Raw genomic sequence first — 19,932 nt, 5'->3', positions numbered from 1 at the left:
GTGAGGACTCATTGACATCCTGCATTCCTCGTTTCAAACATCAACCGTTTCAAGATTTAAAGACAAAAAACGTCTGTTAAACATCCTCACTCTCCAAACACTGAGACTCTGAGGACCAACTACAGAGTCCTCACTTCTCTAAATGTCTTCCTACTCTGAGGTCGAAACTCAAACGGGTCCTCACAAAGACAGACAAGTGACCACCAACAGCAACCACTTCACGTCTCTCTGGCGTCACCGTGTGGCCGACCCGTGTTACTGCAGCAGGTAGATTCTATTGTTTTTATTTCTAGTACATTTTACATGCAGTCATCAGTTTGCAGATTTGAAAGGTTGAATATATAACCTTTCTTCATTAAAGTGTCTGAAAACAACTACCTGTGTCATACATGTTGTTGAGTTCTTATGTTATCACAAATGTTTCAACAATGAACAGAGAAATCTGTAATAATAATCACGTACCGGTGCGGTGGTCTCCTGTCAGTGGCATCATCTACTCTTTGTGCAGCGTCAGCTGAGCTAACGTTAGCATCACACTTCCCAGGATGGAGACAGGAAGTGGAGACTTCCTGTCCTCAGTCCGGACCTGCACCATCAGCCGTGACTCACCTGGGGCTGCTGTGGAGCGAGGGGGCCGAGTTCGCCTTGCGGAAGCCGTCTTTGAGGATGGAGCGACGCCACGACTCTTTCTCCGACTTGGATCGAACCGGAGGGCCGGGGTCGTCTTCGGAGCAGCCTCGGAGCCCCGCCCCCGAGGCACCGAGCGCGATTTCGGAGCGAGACGTCTGCAACGGGGCGGACGGTTCCGGACGGGCCAGCGGGGCGAAGCTCAGCTCGATGATCTGCTTGGCGCTGTCGCAGATCTGACTCTGAACGGCACAGACATCAGCGTTACCTCCTGCGGCCGTACGGGACGCCGGAGACACGACCGCCGTCCGCGTCGCTCGACATACCTGGATCTCAGGGGTGAGGGTGGGCAGGTCGAAGGTGAACACCGACGTGGATCCTGAGGTCAGGAGGTCCACGCTGTCCAGGCTGCTGTAAGAGGTGCCTTTGGCCCGGTGAGACTCCATGATGCTTTCAAAGTGGCGGCTGAAGGAGTCCAGGTTGCTCTCGGAGGGTCGTCGGGGGCTGCCGATGGAGATCGGAGACTTGAGGCCGCCGTGCGAGTCGCACGCCGCCAACGACCTGAAGGGGAAAAGAAAAGGTTAGAAACCCGTCAGGCACGCGGGTACATCGTAACCCTATTAACCAACACGTCCTCCAGGGTTCGACCTGAACTACACCAGGGAATCTGGTCAGCAGCTCAACAGGAAGTGGGTCAGCACGTTAAGAAGCAGACTTAGATCACAACGGTGAGGCCTCATTTGTGACGTAGCAGGTGAGTGACATCAAACACTCCAGCCTGACGCTTCTCCTGAAGAACGAGACGCGATGTGTTGGTAGGGCTGTGAAATCACCAGCTTTCTCTGGGCGGCATGTAGGAATGCACCCATACCATTTCCAGTACATCGTATATGTAGTGTATGAACATAGAGGCCCCATGGTCCAGCTGTTTGGAGGCCGGTATCTGTATTGGCTGCATGTGGGCCAACACATTAATACGAATCCTCCTGAGCTGCTATTACAACGGACGCTTTCAGGAAACACAGCTTGAGACGACGTGGAGTGGACCGGTCATTAAACCAGTGAAGATGAAGCTACATGATGGTGATCAATGGACCTCAGGTGAAAGGATAAACGTGAGACGTGATTTAAATGGACAGCAGCTGATTTAACCGGATCATTAACAGGAAAGTATCGAACTACTTTCAAACCCTCAGTGACCGATCGCTGGTAATTTAATGACCAAAACAATCAGGTTATCATCACACAGCAATGGACTCCAATGGAAACATTACACTTCCTGTTTCCTGGAGCATTATGGGAGCCGTAGTTTCGGACCGTAGAGCATGACTATCATTGGAGGGTCATTGAGGTGGGGGTCAGTTCCTGGTGGATCTCTCACCCCTTCAGCAGCAGACTGAACACCTCGTCGGCTCTTTGTCTCTGTTGATCTCCCAGCATCCGGACACTGGCCCAGCTCACCACTGCTTCCTCCTCCTCCTCCTCTTCTTCTCCCCTCTTCTTCACGCCAGCTGTCCGGGCTTTCGGGGAGGTGTCGGCCGGGCTGAAGCTGGAGTTTCCCAGGATGCTGCGGTTACTCCCAAAGGCCGAGTCCGCCTCCTCGGCCGCCTCAGCCTCCGCCCGCATCACCTGGACAACAATCATCAATATTTATCAAACGAGAACACGACGTCATTCTAGATGAAGCGGATCAGGTGAAAGCAGACCACCTCGTCCAGGTCCGTCTCCCTGTAGCACCGCAGCGGCACGGCGTCCAGATCCGTCTCGGAGTACTGGACGGTCCGGCGGATGATGCCCGTCCTGGGGGTGGAGCCTCTGGGGTCGGGGGTCACCAGCTCCACCTCGATCTGCCGCACCGCGTGATGCGACAACCTGGGACCCTCGCTGCCCCGCCCCCTCCTCCGATTGGCTGGTTTCAGACGGAGGGAGGAGGGAGGAGTGGGGCTTGGCGAACCGCTGGCTGGAGGCGTGGTGGACGGAGCGTCTGCAGGAGGAAGGAAGTGTGTTGATGTCTATGTTTTACGTCTGTCCAGAAGATGTAAATATCAAATCTCTGAGTATATCTGGATGACATTCACACCTTGGGAGAAAGAAAAGGCTCAAGATTTGATTATTTTGCCTTTAGATTAGATTTTGCGTCGGAGGAAGAAAAGCTGTTCTGGATTATAACTCTTAAAACATTTACAGATGTGTTGTGTGAATTGATGGTTCTCCGCTGGGTTTCTTGCTGTGGAACAGTTCAAACAGGGAGTTCACTTCATTTCTCGCTCCTGTCATATGCTAATTTGAGCTTTTGGTGAAAAAATGAATAAATGAACAATTTGAATTTTAGCAAATAGAACCGATGAACTGAAGGTTGGGTGATGATAATGGCGTGGTTAGTTTATGTCGTAGTGCTAGCTTAGATTTACATATCGTGGTACAATGAGACCACAGCAAGCACATTCAGGGCGCTGGCGCTGCTGAAGAACAGACAGTGGATGTAGTGGAGTAATACTTGCACTGTTGCACATACTAAGACCTGTTCAGCTGTGTTAAGCTTCAGCTAATTGGCTTAAAAGACGACTGGAAGCTAACGAAGCTGCTCGTTTACGTCACTGAGCAGAGACAATACAAGAGAGACCTGGTATTACTGCTGAGAGTAACACTGACATCTACTGATATACTACGAATACTACTACTAATACTACTAATACCACTGACATCTACTGATATACTACTAATACTACTACTAATACTACTAATACCACTGAGTAACACTGACATCTACTGATATACTACTAATACTACTACTAATACCACTGACATCTACTGATATACTACTAATACTACTGAGTAACACTGACATCTACTGATATACTACTAATAATACTACTAATACCACTGACATCTACTGATATACTACTAATACTACTACTAATACCACTGACATCTACTGATATACTACTAATACTACTACTAATACTACTAATACCACTGACATCTACTGATATACTACTAATAATACTACTAATACTACTAATACCACTGACATCTACTGATATACTACTAATACTACTAATACCACTGAGTAACACTGACATCTACTGATATACTACGAATACTACTACTAATACTACTAATACCACTGACATCTACTGATATACTACTAATACTACTACTAATACTACTAATACCACTGACATCTACTGATATACTACTAATACTACTACTAATACTACTAATACCACTGACATCTACTGATATACTACTAATACTACTAATACCACTGAGTAACACTGACATCTACTGATATACTACGAATACTACTACTAATACCACTGACATCTACTGATATACTACTAATACTACTAATACCACTGACATCTACTGATATACTACTAATACTACTACTAATACTACTAATACCACTGACATCTACTGATATACTACTAATACCACTGAGTAACACTGACATCTACTGATATACTACGAATACTACTACTAATACTACTAATACCACTGACATCTACTGATATACTACTAATACCACTGACATCTATTGATATACTACTAATACTACTAATACCACTGAGTAACACTGACATCTACTGATATACTACGAATACTACTACTAATACTACTAATACCACTGACATCTACTGATATACTACTAATACTACTACTAATACTACCGAGTAACACTGACATCTACTGATATACTACTAATACTAATACTAATACTGCTGAGTAACACTGACATCTACTGATATACTACTAATACTACTAATACTACCGAGTAACACTGACATCTACTGATATACTACTAATACTACTACTAATACTACTAATACCACTGACATCTACTGATATACTACTAATACCACTGAGTAACACTGACATCTACTGATATACTACGAATACTACTACTAATACTACTAATACCACTGACATCTACTGATATACTACTAATACCACTGACATCTATTGATATACTACTAATACCACTGAGTAACACTGACATCTACTGATATACTACGAATACTACTACTAATACTACTAATACCACTGACATCTACTGATATACTACTAATACTACTACTAATACTACCGAGTAACACTGACATCTACTGATATACTACTAATACTAATACTGCTGAGTAACACTGACATCTACTGATATACTACTAATACTACTAATACTACCGAGTAACACTGACATCTACTGATATACTACTAATACTACTACTAATACTACAGAGTAACACTGACATCTACTGATATACTACTAATACTACTACTAATACTACTGAGTAACACTGACATCTACTGATATACTACTAATACTACTACTAATACTACCGAGTAACACTGACATCTACTGATATACTACTAATACTACTACTACTAATACTACCGAGTAACACTGACATCTACTGATATACTACTAATACTACTAATACCACTGAGTATCTACTGATATACTACTAATACTACTACTAATACTACTAATACTACTGAGTAACACTGAGGATCTATTGCCTTAATTAACTAATTGAACACCAAATATCATGTCATTTCTATAATTGGGACTTTTGTTGCAGCTTTGTTTCTATCCTCCTTTTGCTCAGAAAGATATGCTCTGTTTTTATTTTGCTAGCAAAATGTAAACATTGATGAAAACAAATAGATAAATCAGTGAATATGAATAACCTTTACTGCAGCGACTCTCCTCCGTCTGACCTCCAAACAGGAACTCCCACTTGGCTCTGGCGATCTTCTGCGACCGTGAGGACGGAGTCGTCGACGAGCCGCCGTCCGACTGCGTGAAGAGAAACGACAGCAGTGTATTGAAATGATGCGTTTCACACAGAAATACCACAACAATTACACTTACTAATGCACATGTTTGGCAACCTCTCGGTTGGTAAGAACCTAAACCAAATGAATACTTCCAGTAGTATTAGTAGCAGTTTTTAATGCACACTGCAACTTCATTTGAAAAAGGGAATTAGAACTTAATGCGAGTTCATTGTTAAAGCCTCCAGCTCCACCGGACAACAGGAACGCAGGGTACACAGTGACTTCACAGGGTTCAAGAAGATTCCAAAACAGCATCAGAACTCCGTTAAGACACTTTAGAATCATACAACAGTGATATTGTCACAATTACAATTACTAATTTGCCCAAAAAAAAGAAAAATGGTGCATCCGACAATCTTAAAACTGAAAAGAAACAAACTTTTGTGATCATTAAACAATATTTCCCATTGGTCTAAGACCCAGAATGGCCCAAGCCTCATGGGAGATTTAAATGCTAAGAAGATACTCAGTTTGTTGTCATGATGAGGCGGATGATGGAATCCCTCCAGAAGAAAACACACGGAGAACAGAAAGCAACTCACTGGTGGGGAAGAACTACATTATATATTTATTATTAAAGTAATTGTGTCAATAAGTCACAATGTGATGGGAAGACTCAGCAACAGACAACCTCACAGATCCAAAACATCCACATAATCTACATGATTACCCAGCCGACCTGTATCCCTGAGCCGGTGTCTGCCGTGTCATGGCTGGACTGGCTCGAGGTTTCGGGGGACAGACTGTCGTTTCTGTCCATCTGGGAGTCTCCCATGCTGCCCGTAACCCCACTGGAGCTTTGAGAGGCCGTCCCAGCAGCCCCGCTGTGATCCTGAACCTCCTCCCTCTCGTCCTTGGACACACTTGTAGCTGGCGCTTGACACTCCTGCACCGATGCCTCCATTCCTTGGTCTCTTCCGACCTTCCTGCGATGCTCCCCTTTGCTTGGAATGTACACTCTAGAGTCCGACTGTCTGCAGTCATCTTCACGGAGTTCGTCCACATCCTGGACCGGTCCAGCGTCCGACCAGCTCACGGGGAACGCTTCTGAGAGAAGTCTCCTAGAGAGTTCAGGGCTTTCCTTCAGAGATCTGTCAAAGAGGTGATCATACTGCTTCTGCTCCATGCCGGGCGGTTTGTGGTCTCCAGTGTACTGTGGCGGCTGGTAGCGGTGCAGGGCAGACACGTCCTTAGAGGGCGATGAACCACGTTGATACCGCGGGTCCAAGACTGGTGATTGAGAGGTGGCTGCACGGTGCAACCTAGCCGGCAAGGCTGGAGATGCTGGCGAAGACGGGCCTTTCTGGGATAAGAGAGGCGAGACGCGTCCTGGTCTGGTTTGAGGCGTTGCTTTGTCTGTCTTCCATCTGAGGTTCTGGTTGTCGGCCCGCAGAGTCTCAGGGGAACTTCGCTCATGGAGAGTGGCATACGGTTGGGATTCTCTCAGGAATAACATCTTGGGACTCTCTGACCTCAGTGACTCAGCTTGAGAATATGTTGGAGAGGGAGTCCGCCTCTCAGCTAACATATTGGACAGCTTGGTAGCCTCCACCGCTAACTTACAAGCCACTTCAGAATTGAAGGATGGGGAGATGCTTCTCCTGCCATTGGTTGGGCTGACTGCGTCACTGGCTCTGCTACTGCAGCGCGACGGTTTGTAGTGAGTCTTGATGGATACGTGATCACTGGTGCTGTAGTGTGTACTGTGTGTAGCATTAGGATTAGCGTTGGTGTTAGTACAATAGCTACTACCAACACTGTGTTTGGGGGTCCCACTAGCTTGATAGCCAGTCCTGGAATGGTTGCTGGTGTGGAATATGCTCGTTGGGATCTCATGCTGGATGTCTGTGGGTCTCCCCGCGGGTAACGGTGGGTGAAATTTGCTGGACAACCTGGGGCTCTCTTCCCCCACCCATGGCCTCTGCTGGCTCTGGGGAGGGCCACGAGAGCCAAGAGGTGAGGTTTGAGCTCCTGAGTGGGAGCAGTACCCACTGTGAGAACACAGGTGGTCGGAGGCAGGACTTCTGGGTAGGCCATTCACTGAACTACGGCAGACTCCCCTGTCCAGCTGGGCCTTCGATGGCAGGGTAAGGGTGCTGCGGGGCAGGACAGGTGACCCCCCCCAGGACTGGCAGCGGGGGGACTGGTAGTGCCGTGGCAAGGTTGGACTGTAATTCTCTGGGTTGTGCCCAGCAAATCTGCGCCTAAGTTCTGGGGATCCAAATTCCTCCAAGGCCCTGTAGGTGGCATCTCTGGCAACTGGGTCTGGGCTCGCCCTCTGCAGGTAAGGAGAGCCTTGTAGGGTCGGACTCCTGGAGGTGTAAGGGTGATTGTGGTAAGGGTCCCCTTGCCCTGGCTGCCCATTGCACCACACTGGGTCACTCAACCTCTTTCGGAGCCACTGCCCCTCCATTCTGTTAGGAGGATTGCTCAACTCACTTTGGCACACAGAGGTACAGCGGCCCCCCATGCTGTGAACGTTAGCTTTCTCTATGTAGCCAAAGGTCACCACAGATGTCTTCCCTTCCTCACCCACAGCCCCTGGGACTTCGTAGGACCTGCGGTTGCTGGTAGGTGTGGAGGGTATGGTCACTGTCCCAGAAGATGTAGAAGATGGGGAGATAAGCATCTTTGCCCGGTAGGGATCCATGTCAGAGGCACAGGTGTGTCCCAATGAGCCATGCTGGCCTAGACCAGTTGTTCCAGGTGCAAGGACCTGGAACAACTGATTGATACTGTCATGCGACAAATCCTGCCGGTGGAACTGGGTGGGACACCCTGTAGCATCAGGATTTTGGAGTTGGAAGCTGACAGAGTGCCTGGAGGATGACTTTGAGGGGGATAAGCAGTGGCTTCCAACCCCAGTTTGGTGATGAGAGACTGGGGAAAGATCCTGACGGCGGTTGGGGCTGGAGCTTCTCTGGGGTTGAGGGAGGACGTCTGGGCACTGAAGCATCAGGTGAGCAGTCCCATCATCTCTTCCTCCAGGCACTTCATTTTCCTCCTCGGCAACAGACCTCACTTCAACGTACAGGTGGAGGACTTTACCTGCCTGGGACATGGTGGCACCTTAGACACCTAACTGCACTGAGCTTCCTTTTGTCCTTGGACCGTCGCTATTTGTGCGAAGGATCCCTCGGCTTCCTGGTACCCAGTAAAGTGCTAAACTGTTTGATGAAGGTCAGAGGTGGAACTGGACCACCAGGTCTGCCCTCCATCTGCTCATCGTCACTTCAACCTGCAACAGGAAGCAGAGACAGAGATAAAGTTAACGTCCCCAAAAAAAAAAAAAATCTACAGACATTCATAAACAACTGGACAGATGATCTCTAAACTTAACGTTCTTCAAGATCTCACAACACTCTTTCATGACACTGCATTTCCCATTTCATCAAGAAGAAACAAAAAGCAGATGGCGAAAGATAGAAGCAAGATCATTTACAAAGTACATTCAAACACACAGGTTAGTGTTGTGTGCTTTGAAGCACGGCTTTGCATCTGCTGTGGTCACTTCGGCACAGGACTCGTAGCAGGCGAGGATCGAACCGCTGACTTTGCGGTTGCCGGACGACCCTCTCTACCCAATGAGCCACGGCCGCTTCTAAAGTTGAACCAAAAGTTTTGTTTTGACCCTACTATTAACGTTGTGGATGTTGCTCATGATTGACCCTTAAACAGTCTTCTGTGAATCTTCTGTAAAGGTCAACCAGTGTTCTCAGACAAACTGGTTCACTACAATCAGAAACCAAAGACGGATACATCAAGACTTGAAACTAGAGATTGAGACATAAACTCATGTTTACAATGTTTACTGAGGTAATAAATCAAGAGAGAAGTCGAGTCATTTTCTCATAGACTTCTATACAACCAGAGGAGTCGCCCCCTGGTGGACACTAGAGAGAATGCAGCTTTAACACATGCGTCAAACAGCTTGGTGACTTTAATGTAGTTTTTGACAAGATTGCAGGACGCGTCTTATACGATGACTTCCGTGTTTCATGACTCATTGGTGTCTAGATGGGGGGGGGATAAAGACATTTAATAATTTACCAACGTTTCTACATGACAGCCTTCTTGAGGGCAGAAGAACGTCATGTAGAAACGTTGGTAAATCATTAAATATCTGCTGCACCGCGGCTCTCTTATCTTGTGAATTGCTACATGAATAAGATTTCTGATTATAACAATTTCTTATTACGGCTGAAAACTGTGCTCTTGATTAATCTCCATCCACTGGTGAACACGTTTAACAGTGAACAGAGTTCAGACAGACAGAAACTCAACAGCAGCTGCTGTAAACAACCTCAGGTTTCATTTCAATCTAAACGACAATGAGCGTCGTCTCCACTCGCTGATCAGCAGCTGACAGAATGTCCACTGGGACACCAGGACGTCCACACAGAGGCAAACTGTCACAGCAGGTCCACGCAGTACACTTTACGGAGATGGAAGCACGTAACGCAGCACCAGAGTTCACAAGCACGAGTTCTTCTTCCATGTCAAACGTAAAGCTTCCAGGTATGCAAGGACGGGAGGCCATGTTTACATGATTATTATTCTATATTTAGTCTATTGTAGGCACATGTCATTATTAGGGTTGGGTTTCGTTTGGGTTTTTTCCGATACCGGTGCCTGAACCGATACTTTTTTCTTCAAATTGAACAATATATTAACTGTTTAAAGTATACTATCAATATAAATAAATACAAAACACTTGCTTCAAACTACAGCTTCAAACTTTTAACTATGAACAATATGTTAACTGTTAACAGTTTACAGTATACTTAAATAAATAAATACAAAACACACACACACTCTGTACACACACTACAGCTTCAAACTTCAGCAATTATTTTGCAGCAATATGAGCATATTTTCCTTCTCTGGCAAAATACGACACGTCTCATGACTTATTTTATTTTACCAGTTGGTGGCGGTAATGCGGCAATTCGTCGTTTGCCAACCGCCAGTACACCTCAAAGGAGAAGAAGAAGCTTCTGCGTGCCTGTGTTGTTGTGCTTATGAGCGGCAGCGCTACGTTCCCGTTGTAATAATACTATGAGTGAGGAGCGGAGGACCGAGTCCTGCTGCCAGGACGGAGTCATCAGCGTAGTGTAAGAAAAGTATTTCAATCGGCTCAGGCACCGAAAGGAAGCACCGAAATCTGCTTTGCGTTTGGGTCCGGTCGATACGGACGTATAGGAACCGGTGCCATGTTGCCACAGAGTTTCGGTACCCAACCCTAGTCTTTATAGGTTGTTGTATTCTGTATCTTATTTATTTTCTTCTGCATGTTGTGTTTTGATACATTTTGATTTTAGACATTATTATATTTTATGTTGTGCAGATTGTTGGATGAGATGTCGAGTGTTTTGTTTTTTCAAATAGAAAACAAAGCGCAGCAACACATGAACTGACCAACACTGTACATTACAGACACGACAACATCTCTAGATGAAGTTAGTTATTGATCATTGAGAGAGGTTCGTTTTAATCACAGTAGAGACCATGTGAGATGATTAAATATCGTATTGCTGAGTTATCTGTTTATTTACCTCTTTGATGTATTTTAGGTTTATATGCAAATAAATAAAAACTAAAAAACAAAGAACTTGTTTCAGGAGTTGGTGATCGATAAATGAACTTAAACATCAGATCAATAATCAAACTAGTTTAGCAATAAATCAACTCTTCGTTGGTCATTTTTACGGTGTAAAGACGTTGAACTGTGAACTCAGATTAAAGTTCACAATCACGCAACTAAAATATTACAAAACTTTATTTACATCCTCACATGTACGAAGACATGATGAAATCCTGGCAGGTGTGTGTGTGAGACTGATAAGCACACACTTACTTTTCTTGGACACTGCTAATAGGATTCCCCCCCCTCCTTCTCCTCCCCCTCCCAGAATGCACTGCTCAATCCACCAACACATTTATAAAAACAAACGTATGCAGACACATGTACCGACACACAGTAACCTTACCTGCGTGTCCTCTCGGCTGCTGCAGCGACGTCTCTCTCTCTCTCTCTCTCTCTCTCTCTCTCTCTCTCTCTCTCTCTCTCTCTCTCTCTCTCTCTCTCTCTCTCTCTCTCTCTCTCTCTCTCTCTCTCTCTCTCTCTCTCTCTCTCTCTCTCTCTCTCTCTCTCTCTCTCTCTCTCGACGTACCCGCCCCTTCTTCTGGGCGGCCTGCCAGCCAATCACAGACCTTTCTTCTGTCAGCCAATGATGAGCAGCTCTGACAGATGGCACAGCTTATTATTGGGGGGGGGGGGGGGGGCTGACAGCTGACCTGGTGTCAGCAGGAGCTGCTTTAAAGGACCATATGAAGTATTACAGTAGAAACACAGACTGCACATTGCTCTGTTGGCCACACCCCCGAGAGTGATGTCAGCATGTCTGTAATAACAGTAGGACAGTCTAGTGTCTGTGGTTAGTTCAGTGTCTGTAATAACAGTAGGACAGTCTAGTGTCTGTGGTGAGTTCAGGTGTCTGTAATAACAGTAGGACAGTCTAGGGTCTGTGGTTAGTTCAGGTGTCTGTAATAACAGTAGGATAGTCTAGTGTCTGTGGTGAGTTCAGGTGTCTGTAATAACAGTAGGACAGTCTAGGGTCTGTGGTTAGTTCAGGTGTCTGTAATAACAGTAGGATAGTCTAGTGTCTGTGGTTAGTTCAGTGTCTGTAATAACAGTAGGACAGTCTAGTGTCTGTGGTGAGTTCAGGTGTCTGTAACAACAGTAGGACAGTCTAGTGTCTGTGGTGAGTTCAGGTGTCTGTAATAACAGTAGGACAGTCTAGGGTCTGTGGTTAGTTCAGGTGTCTGTAATAACAGTAGGACAGTCTAGTGTCTGTGGTTAGTTCAGTGTCTGTAATAACAGTAGGACGGTCTAGTGTCTGTGGTGAGTTCAGGTGTCTGTAACAACAGTAGGACAGTCTAGTGTCTGTGGTGAGTTCAGGTGTCTGTAATAACAGTAGGACAGTCTAGGGTCTGTGGTTAGTTCAGGTGTCTGTAATAACAGTAGGATAGTCTAGTGTCTGTGGTTAGTTCAGGTGTCTGTAATAACAGTAGGACAGTCTAGTGTCTGTGGTTAGTTCAGGTGTCTGTAATAACAGTAGGACAGTCTAGTGTCTGTGGTTAGTTCAGTGTCTGTAATAACAGTAGGACAGTCTAGTGTCTGTGGTGAGTTCAGGTGTCTGTAATAACAGTAGGACAGTCTAGTGTCTGTGGTTAGTTCAGGTGTCTGTAATAACAGTAGGACAGTCTAGTGTCTGTGGTTAGTTCAGTGTCTGTAATAACAGTAGGACAGTCTAGTGTCTGTGGTTAGTTCAGGTGTCTGTAATAACAGTAGGACAGTCTAGTGTCTGTGGTTAGTTCAGTGTCTGTAATAACAGTAGGACAGTCTAGTGTCTGTGGTTAGTTCAGGTGTCTGTAATAACAGTAGGACAGTCTAGTGTCTGTGGTTAGTTCAGGTGTCTGTAATAACAGTAGGACAGTCTAGTGTCTGTGGTTAGTTCAGTGTCTGTAATAACAGTAGGACAGTCTAGTGTCTGTGGTGAGTTCAGGTGTCTGTAATAACAGTAGGAGAGTCTAGTGTCTGTGGTTAGTTCAGGTGTCTGTAATAACAGTAGGAGAGTCTAGTGTCTGTGGTTAGTTCAGTGTCTGTAATAACAGTAGGAGAGTCTAGTGTCTGTGGTGAGTTCAGGTGTCTGTAATAACAGTAGGAGAGTCTAGTGTCTGTGGTTAGTTCAGTGTCTGTAATAACAGTAGGACAGTCTAGTGTCTGTGGTGAGTTCAGGTGTCTGTAACAACAGTAGGACAGTCTAGTGTCTGTGGTGAGTTCAGGTGTCTGTAATAACAGTAGGACAGTCTAGGGTCTGTGGTTAGTTCAGGTGTCTGTAATAACAGTAGGATAGTCTAGTGTCTGTGGTTAGTTCAGGTGTCTGTAATAACAGTAGGACAGTCTAGTGTCTGTGGTTAGTTCAGGTGTCTGTAATAACAGTAGGACAGTCTAGTGTCTGTGGTTAGTTCAGTGTCTGTAATAACAGTAGGACAGTCTAGTGTCTGTGGTGAGTTCAGGTGTCTGTAATAACAGTAGGACAGTCTAGTGTCTGTGGTTAGTTCAGGTGTCTGTAATAACAGTAGGACAGTCTAGTGTATGTGGTTAGTTCAGTGTCTGTAATAACAGTAGGACAGTCTAGTGTCTGTGGTTAGTTCAGGTGTCTGTAATAACAGTAGGACAGTCTAGTGTCTGTGGTTAGTTCAGTGTCTGTAATAACAGTAGGACAGTCTAGTGTCTGTGGTTAGTTCAGGTGTCTGTAATAACAGTAGGACAGTCTAGTGTCTGTGGTTAGTTCAGGTGTCTGTAACAACAGTAGGACAGTCTTTTGTCTGTGGTGAGTTCAGGTGTCTGTAATAACAGTAGGACAGTCTAGTGGCTGTGGTTAGTTCAGTGTCTGTAATAACAGTAGGACAGTCTAGTGTCTGTGGTTAGTTCAGGTGTCTGTAATAACAGTAGGACAGTCTCGTGTCTGTGGTTAGTTCAGGTGTCTGTAACAACAGTAGGACAGTCTAGTGTCTGTGGTTAGTTCAGGTGTCTGTAATAACAGTAGGACAGTCTAGTGTCTGTGGTTAGTTCAGGTGTCTGTAATAACAGTAGGACAGTCTAGTGTCTGTGGTTAGTTCAGGTGTCTGTAACAACAGTAGGACAGTCTTTTGTCTGTGGTGAGTTCAGGTGTCTGTAATAACAGTAGGACAGTCTAGTGGCTGTGGTTAGTTCAGTGTCTGTAATAACAGTAGGACAGTCTAGTGTCTGTGGTTAGTTCAGGTGTCTGTAATAACAGTAGGAGAGTCTAGTGTCTGTGGTTAGTTCAGTGTCTGTAATAACAGTAGGAGAGTCTAGTGTCTGTGGTGAGTTCAGGTGTCTGTAATAACAGTAGGAGAGTCTAGTGCAGGGGTGTCAAACATACGGCCCGCCACGTCATTTTATGTGGCCCGCGAATCCCCCAGCAAAAAATAAATAAATACATTTTTTTTTTTTTTACAAAAATTAAAAGTTAGATGTGAAAATTAAAATATCCCCATGGTTGAAATTATGAGATGAGCCATTTGCGCCGCCCGTCTCGCCGGGGCTATTTTGTGTTCATTCGCACTGGACGCGGCGGAGAGGGGGCGGGGCTTATCGCCCTGAAAGCCGTTCAACTGTCCGCCATTAACCATGGAAACAATAACCTCCATTTCTGCTCAGTAGGTGTTGAGGAAGTCACAGATATCCCGGTAAACTAAACTAAATAGGTCAGGAGCAGTTACAGTTACAACCGGCCCTTTGAGGGCGACCGTGATGCTGATGTGGCCCCAGAGTGAAAATGAGTTTGACACCCCTGATATAGAGGATCAGAACTACACTGGGACTGGTTCAGGACCATTCATTCATCATCCAAACCGCTTATCCTGTTCAGGGGCGCTGGAGCCGATCCCAGCTGACATTGGGTGAAGGCAGGGTTCACCCTGGACAGGTCACCAGTTCATCGCCGGGCACATGTAGAGACAGACAAACATTCACACCTATGGGCAATTTCGAGTCTCCAAATAACCTGAGCTGCATGTCTTTGGAGGGAACCCGGAGGGAACCCACGCTGCAACGGGGAGAACGTGCAAACTCCACACAGAAGGTCCACCCGGGATCGGGGATCGAACCCCGGTCCCTCTTGCTGTGAGGTGACAGTGCAGCCACTACACCACCGTGCAGGACCAGTTCAGTGTGATGTTTGATCTTTTCTGCACAGCTCGTTAGTTTCCTGTATTTTGTGTAAATGAGGAGAACGCCCTCACTGATTGGAGGAGGTGAAGTCCCGCCCCTTCTGTGTGGTAGAATAACGTTGTAGTGTCATGAGTGACACACGTGATGTTTGACAAGAAAGTCACCTTTTGTTGAATAAAACAGTAATAATACGTAATTACATAATTAGAAAGACTACAAACGTATTATCATGAAGACTACAAGCCCCAGAAAGTGTTGTATCGAACAGTGAATCCTCCATCTCTTTCAATGGAAGACTGAGAAGCTAACGCTATCGTTCAAAGCTAACGGAGACATTAACGAAACGATTCAGACGTTTTGTCTGAATAAGCAGATATTCTGTGAACTTTTACACGTCTTTAACACATATGATCTACATATCATTTACTGTTAGTGTGTGTGCGTGTTACCTCGGTTACAGGAGGCGGAGTCACAACAGGAAGTCTGAGAGGAGAGAAGATCAGAAGATGTCATTGTAGTTCTTCTGCTCTTATTATTTGTATCGCTATTACTATTATTATTATCATCATCATCAGTCAAACTACTGAATGAACGATTGAAGAGTTTTATTTACAGAATGTCTAAATAAATAAATATAAAATAAAATACAAAATGTATATAAATAAAAATAAATAAAAACCATAAATATAAATAAATTAAAAACATAAATAATAAATATAAATAAATACTAATTCATAAATAAAATTTAAAATCAATAATAAATATAAATACAAATCATAAATAAATAAAAGTATTGATTTCTCTCCTGTTTAGAAATATATTCATTTAATTTTTTCAAAAAAGGTTTTTATTAAACCTTCAAATGAAAATCTAGAACCTGAACTTCATGTTTAAATATGTATTTACAGTGTTTACTGTGAACGTCATCTCTTACTTTTTATTACTTTTACAATCTTAAACAGTAAATCTTAATTTGGGCTTTTGCCAGATCTCGTTCCGTCTGTCTTAATACATTCACTGCTCCACAGTTTGGGTCATTTTCCTAAAATCCACTTTTTATTTTGATAAATTTAATATGTAATAATTGTCTCTTCTCTGTTTGTGTCACACAGCTCAGCTTTCCACATATTCTACCAATATTTGTATGTTTAATAACATATACTCAAATAAAATATGCAAGGAAAAAAGAAAGTGGTGAAAATATCTGGACATTCTTTGAAAGATTGACGAAAACAAATAGTAAAAAATATTAATAAAAAGTGTCTGAAAAACATGCAAAAGACGTGTAAAAATGAGACATTAAATATTTGATAAAAGCACATCAATGAGCCTCATCAGTGGAGGATATTTTGACTCAATCTAATTCTCACTCGAGCACCAAATGTGGATCAATCCGCCGCTGAAAATAGTCCCCAACAAAGTGGTTGATTCCTCCCGATTGTTTGATAAAAACGAATGAAAACTCTTCAGTAGGAACCAATGAGAGCCGAGCTGGGAGACAAAGAGGAAGTCAGACAGAGTTAAGAGACGGACTAACGTGATTTAATCTGACGACAAGCAGAACACGGAACCTTTAACAACTCAGTGTTTCTGCTTTATTTCATACTCTGAAGAACACAAACGCTAATGAGACATAAACACTAAAATGATTTCATGTTTTTAAGATGACGTTATTAGTTATTGATTCAAACCATTGATTCTACGACATGTAAACAATATAAAACACTTTCATAGAATCATTCAAATCAGGTTTCAAACAACTACCAGTTTAACTTTCAACAAACCGTTGATTTAAGTCCAATGAATTCATTAAAAGAGAAGCAGATGTGTGAGGACGTCAGTCTAAACTGATATTATTTGTGATTGTTAAAGACCCTGTGATTAAATATTGAGTGAATGAAATGATCAACAGACCCTTTAATGCCGATAATAAGTTGCTTCTTGCAGCTTTTCTTGGTTCTGACACAATAGACTGTATAAATAACATGAAGGCTCAAATACAGCCCGTTAATGTAAATGTTCTATTTCTAATCCCAACAGTGAGCAGCATGGGAGTCCTGTTAGTCCTCATCTCTGATCTCTGATCCTCTCTGGGGACTCGGTTCACTTCACACCGCTTCATGCAGTTTGAACCGTTAAACTGAAACAGAAACATAAAGCTTGCTCATGAGCACTGTGTCAGAGAGTGAGTAGACCGGTGTGTGGGACATACATACCCGTGTCTGCTGCTGTATACGAGCTCCTGACAGCCGCTGCTCCGGGAACAGAAAGCCCGGAACTCCGTTCAGAAACGCGTCATTCTAACGCTTCTCCCAGTTATTCTCCACAGTAAACTATATTTAATCTGTGACTCACGTCTTTAATAAACCACAGGGCCATACTTCACAGTTCGGCTTTGATATAATACACCAACTAACACAGACATCGCTTAAAGATCGACTTTAGAAAGAGACTCCCGCCGCTTCCTCGCGCCGCTCGGCGGGGTGGACAGTCCTCTGGAGGCAGGCTCAGGGGGGAGAAGCGGACATTTTACTGAAATAAACTTCGCTTTTATGGAATAATATTCACGCCGATATGACGAGGAGACGCTGCTCGATCCGCAGACATATGTAGTGATATTGAAGCATTGATATAATTTAGTTAACATCAAAAGAAGTTTAAATTGTAGGTTTTTTTCAAAGGGGTTTCGCACCTACCGTGAACGGTTAGCTGAGTAACGCTACATGCCGGTAGCGGAGGAAGCGGAGTCTTCTTCTTCTTCTTCTTCTTCTTCTTCTTCTTCTTTCTCTTCCTCTTCCTCTTCCTCTTCTTCTTCTTCTTCGGCAGCTCTCTTCTGTGTTTTCAGGCGGCTGGCTGACATTAGTTTACGTTCTCCACGGTGACTTCTACTTCCGCATCGTCGAGGTGACGTAACGACGACGTAAGGAGACGTCAGACCGGAGAAATAAATAAATAAATTATTAATAATAATAATACATTACATTACATTACAGTCATTTAGCAGACGCTTTTATCCAAAGCGACTTACAATTCAGAGTGTATCACATTTATAAAGAGGAGCGGGGAAGGATTAATATGAATATGTCTTTGTTCTTTGGTATTTTCAATAATACAAAAATATTACATTGAAATAAATAAAAAATTCACACATTTTGTAGAAAAAATAAAAAAGTAATGAAAATATAAATAATACATAAAATAATACAATTAAATATAAAAAGTAAAAAATATATAAATAATACATGAATAAATTAAGTACAAACAAATGAAAAAATAAAATAAAAAAGCTAATATATTGTAGCGACCCTCGGTAAGGAAAGCTACGAGACATATTGTATATGAGATTCAGATTGTGACATAATTATTAAATAACCCAGAATATGATAATACTCATCAAACTCGACAATCAGGAATGAACAGCATATATATGTATATATATATATATATATATATATATATATATATATATATATATATATATATATATATAGATATATATATATATATATCTATATATATATATATAGATATATATATATATAGATATATATATATATATATCTATATATATATATCTATATATATATATATATATAGATATATATATAGATATATATATCTATATATATATATATCTATATCTATATATATATATAGATATATATATATAGATATATATATATATATATATATATCTATATATATATATATATATATATATATAGATATATATATATATATATATATATCTATATATATATATATATATATATATATAGATATATATATATATATATATATATCTATATATATATATATAGATATATATATATAGATATATATATCGTTATTGGTGTGGAGAGTTTGAATTTTAAGAGCCGTTCAGCCGGAGAAGCTGTTTGATTCACGAGCTAAATGAAAGCTGTCTGATGAAGATGATGATGAAGAGTTTCTGTATGAACACTTGTTTCTATATTTCTGTTGATGAATGAGATCAGAAAACGATCTTCAGGTTCTAATATTTGTATTTATTGTTTTGTTATTAATAAAGAAGCTGTTTATTAATATGAGCTTCATGTTCTTAAAGATGAATCGTGTAAATCATGAACGTTTAGATTCTTCACATCCTGCAGCTGCACGTTCAAATCTACATTTATTTAGCATTTTGACGTAGCTTAGCATCGGCTCAGAGAAACATTAAACATGTTTATGAAACAGATTATTAAAAACATTTAGTTCCATCAGTGAAACGTTCAAGATGAACTCTTATGAAGCTTCTTTGTGTCGATTTCAACTCGTTTCTAAATGAAACCAAACGTTGAAGTTTAGACTCCAGAGAACACGATGACCTCATCCATCCACCTGAAATAAAAGAGGAGAAGAAGAAACTGTTGCATCTGCTCTGGTATAGCAGCACCGAGAGAGAGAGGCCCAATCACAACGTCCCCCTGAACCCTAGACCCTGAACCCTAGACCCTGAACCCTAGACCCTGAACCATCAGACCCTGAACCCTCAGACCCTGAACCATCAGACCCTGAACCATCAGACCCTGAACCCTAGACCCTGAACCATCAGACCCTGAACCCTCAGACCCTGAACCATCAGACCCTGAACCATCAGACCCTGAACCCTCAGACCCTGAACCCTCAGACCCTGAACCATCAGACCCTGAACCCTCAGACCCTGAACCCTCAGACCC

General features: G+C 42.9%; 1 protein-coding gene across 6 annotated transcripts in view; it reads right to left on the bottom strand.

The window, feature by feature from the left end:
* The window catches only part of psda (pleckstrin and Sec7 domain containing a), a 48,888-nt gene extending 30,773 nt beyond the window's left edge, over positions 1-18,115 (bottom strand). The window contains exons 1-6 of one of the 6 annotated variants that reach the window (XM_079280691.1): positions 15,682-15,708; positions 5,320-5,428; positions 2,337-2,611; positions 2,009-2,256; positions 954-1,188; positions 610-869 (exon numbers count right to left, since the gene is read on the bottom strand). In XM_079280691.1, coding sequence (XP_079136817.1) covers positions 610-869; positions 954-1,188; positions 2,009-2,253 — 740 coding nt within the window. In that variant the 5' untranslated portion in view covers positions 2,254-2,256; positions 2,337-2,611; positions 5,320-5,428; positions 15,682-15,708. Of the gene's footprint in view, positions 1-609; positions 870-953; positions 1,189-2,008; positions 2,612-5,319; positions 5,429-15,681; positions 15,716-17,924 lie in introns of those variants that run through there. The other 5 variants (XM_079280693.1, XM_079280695.1, XM_079280692.1 and 2 more) reach the window with 5 other exon arrangements.
* Positions 18,116-19,932: the final 1,817 nt, after the last annotated feature.

Source organism: Melanostigma gelatinosum, assembly GCF_949748355.1.
Source record: "Melanostigma gelatinosum genome assembly, chromosome: 12".
NCBI classification, from domain to species: Eukaryota; Metazoa; Chordata; class Actinopteri; order Perciformes; family Zoarcidae; genus Melanostigma; species Melanostigma gelatinosum.
The sequence above is the reverse complement of the archived record's forward strand: the minus strand, read 5'-3'. Positions and strand labels throughout refer to the sequence as shown.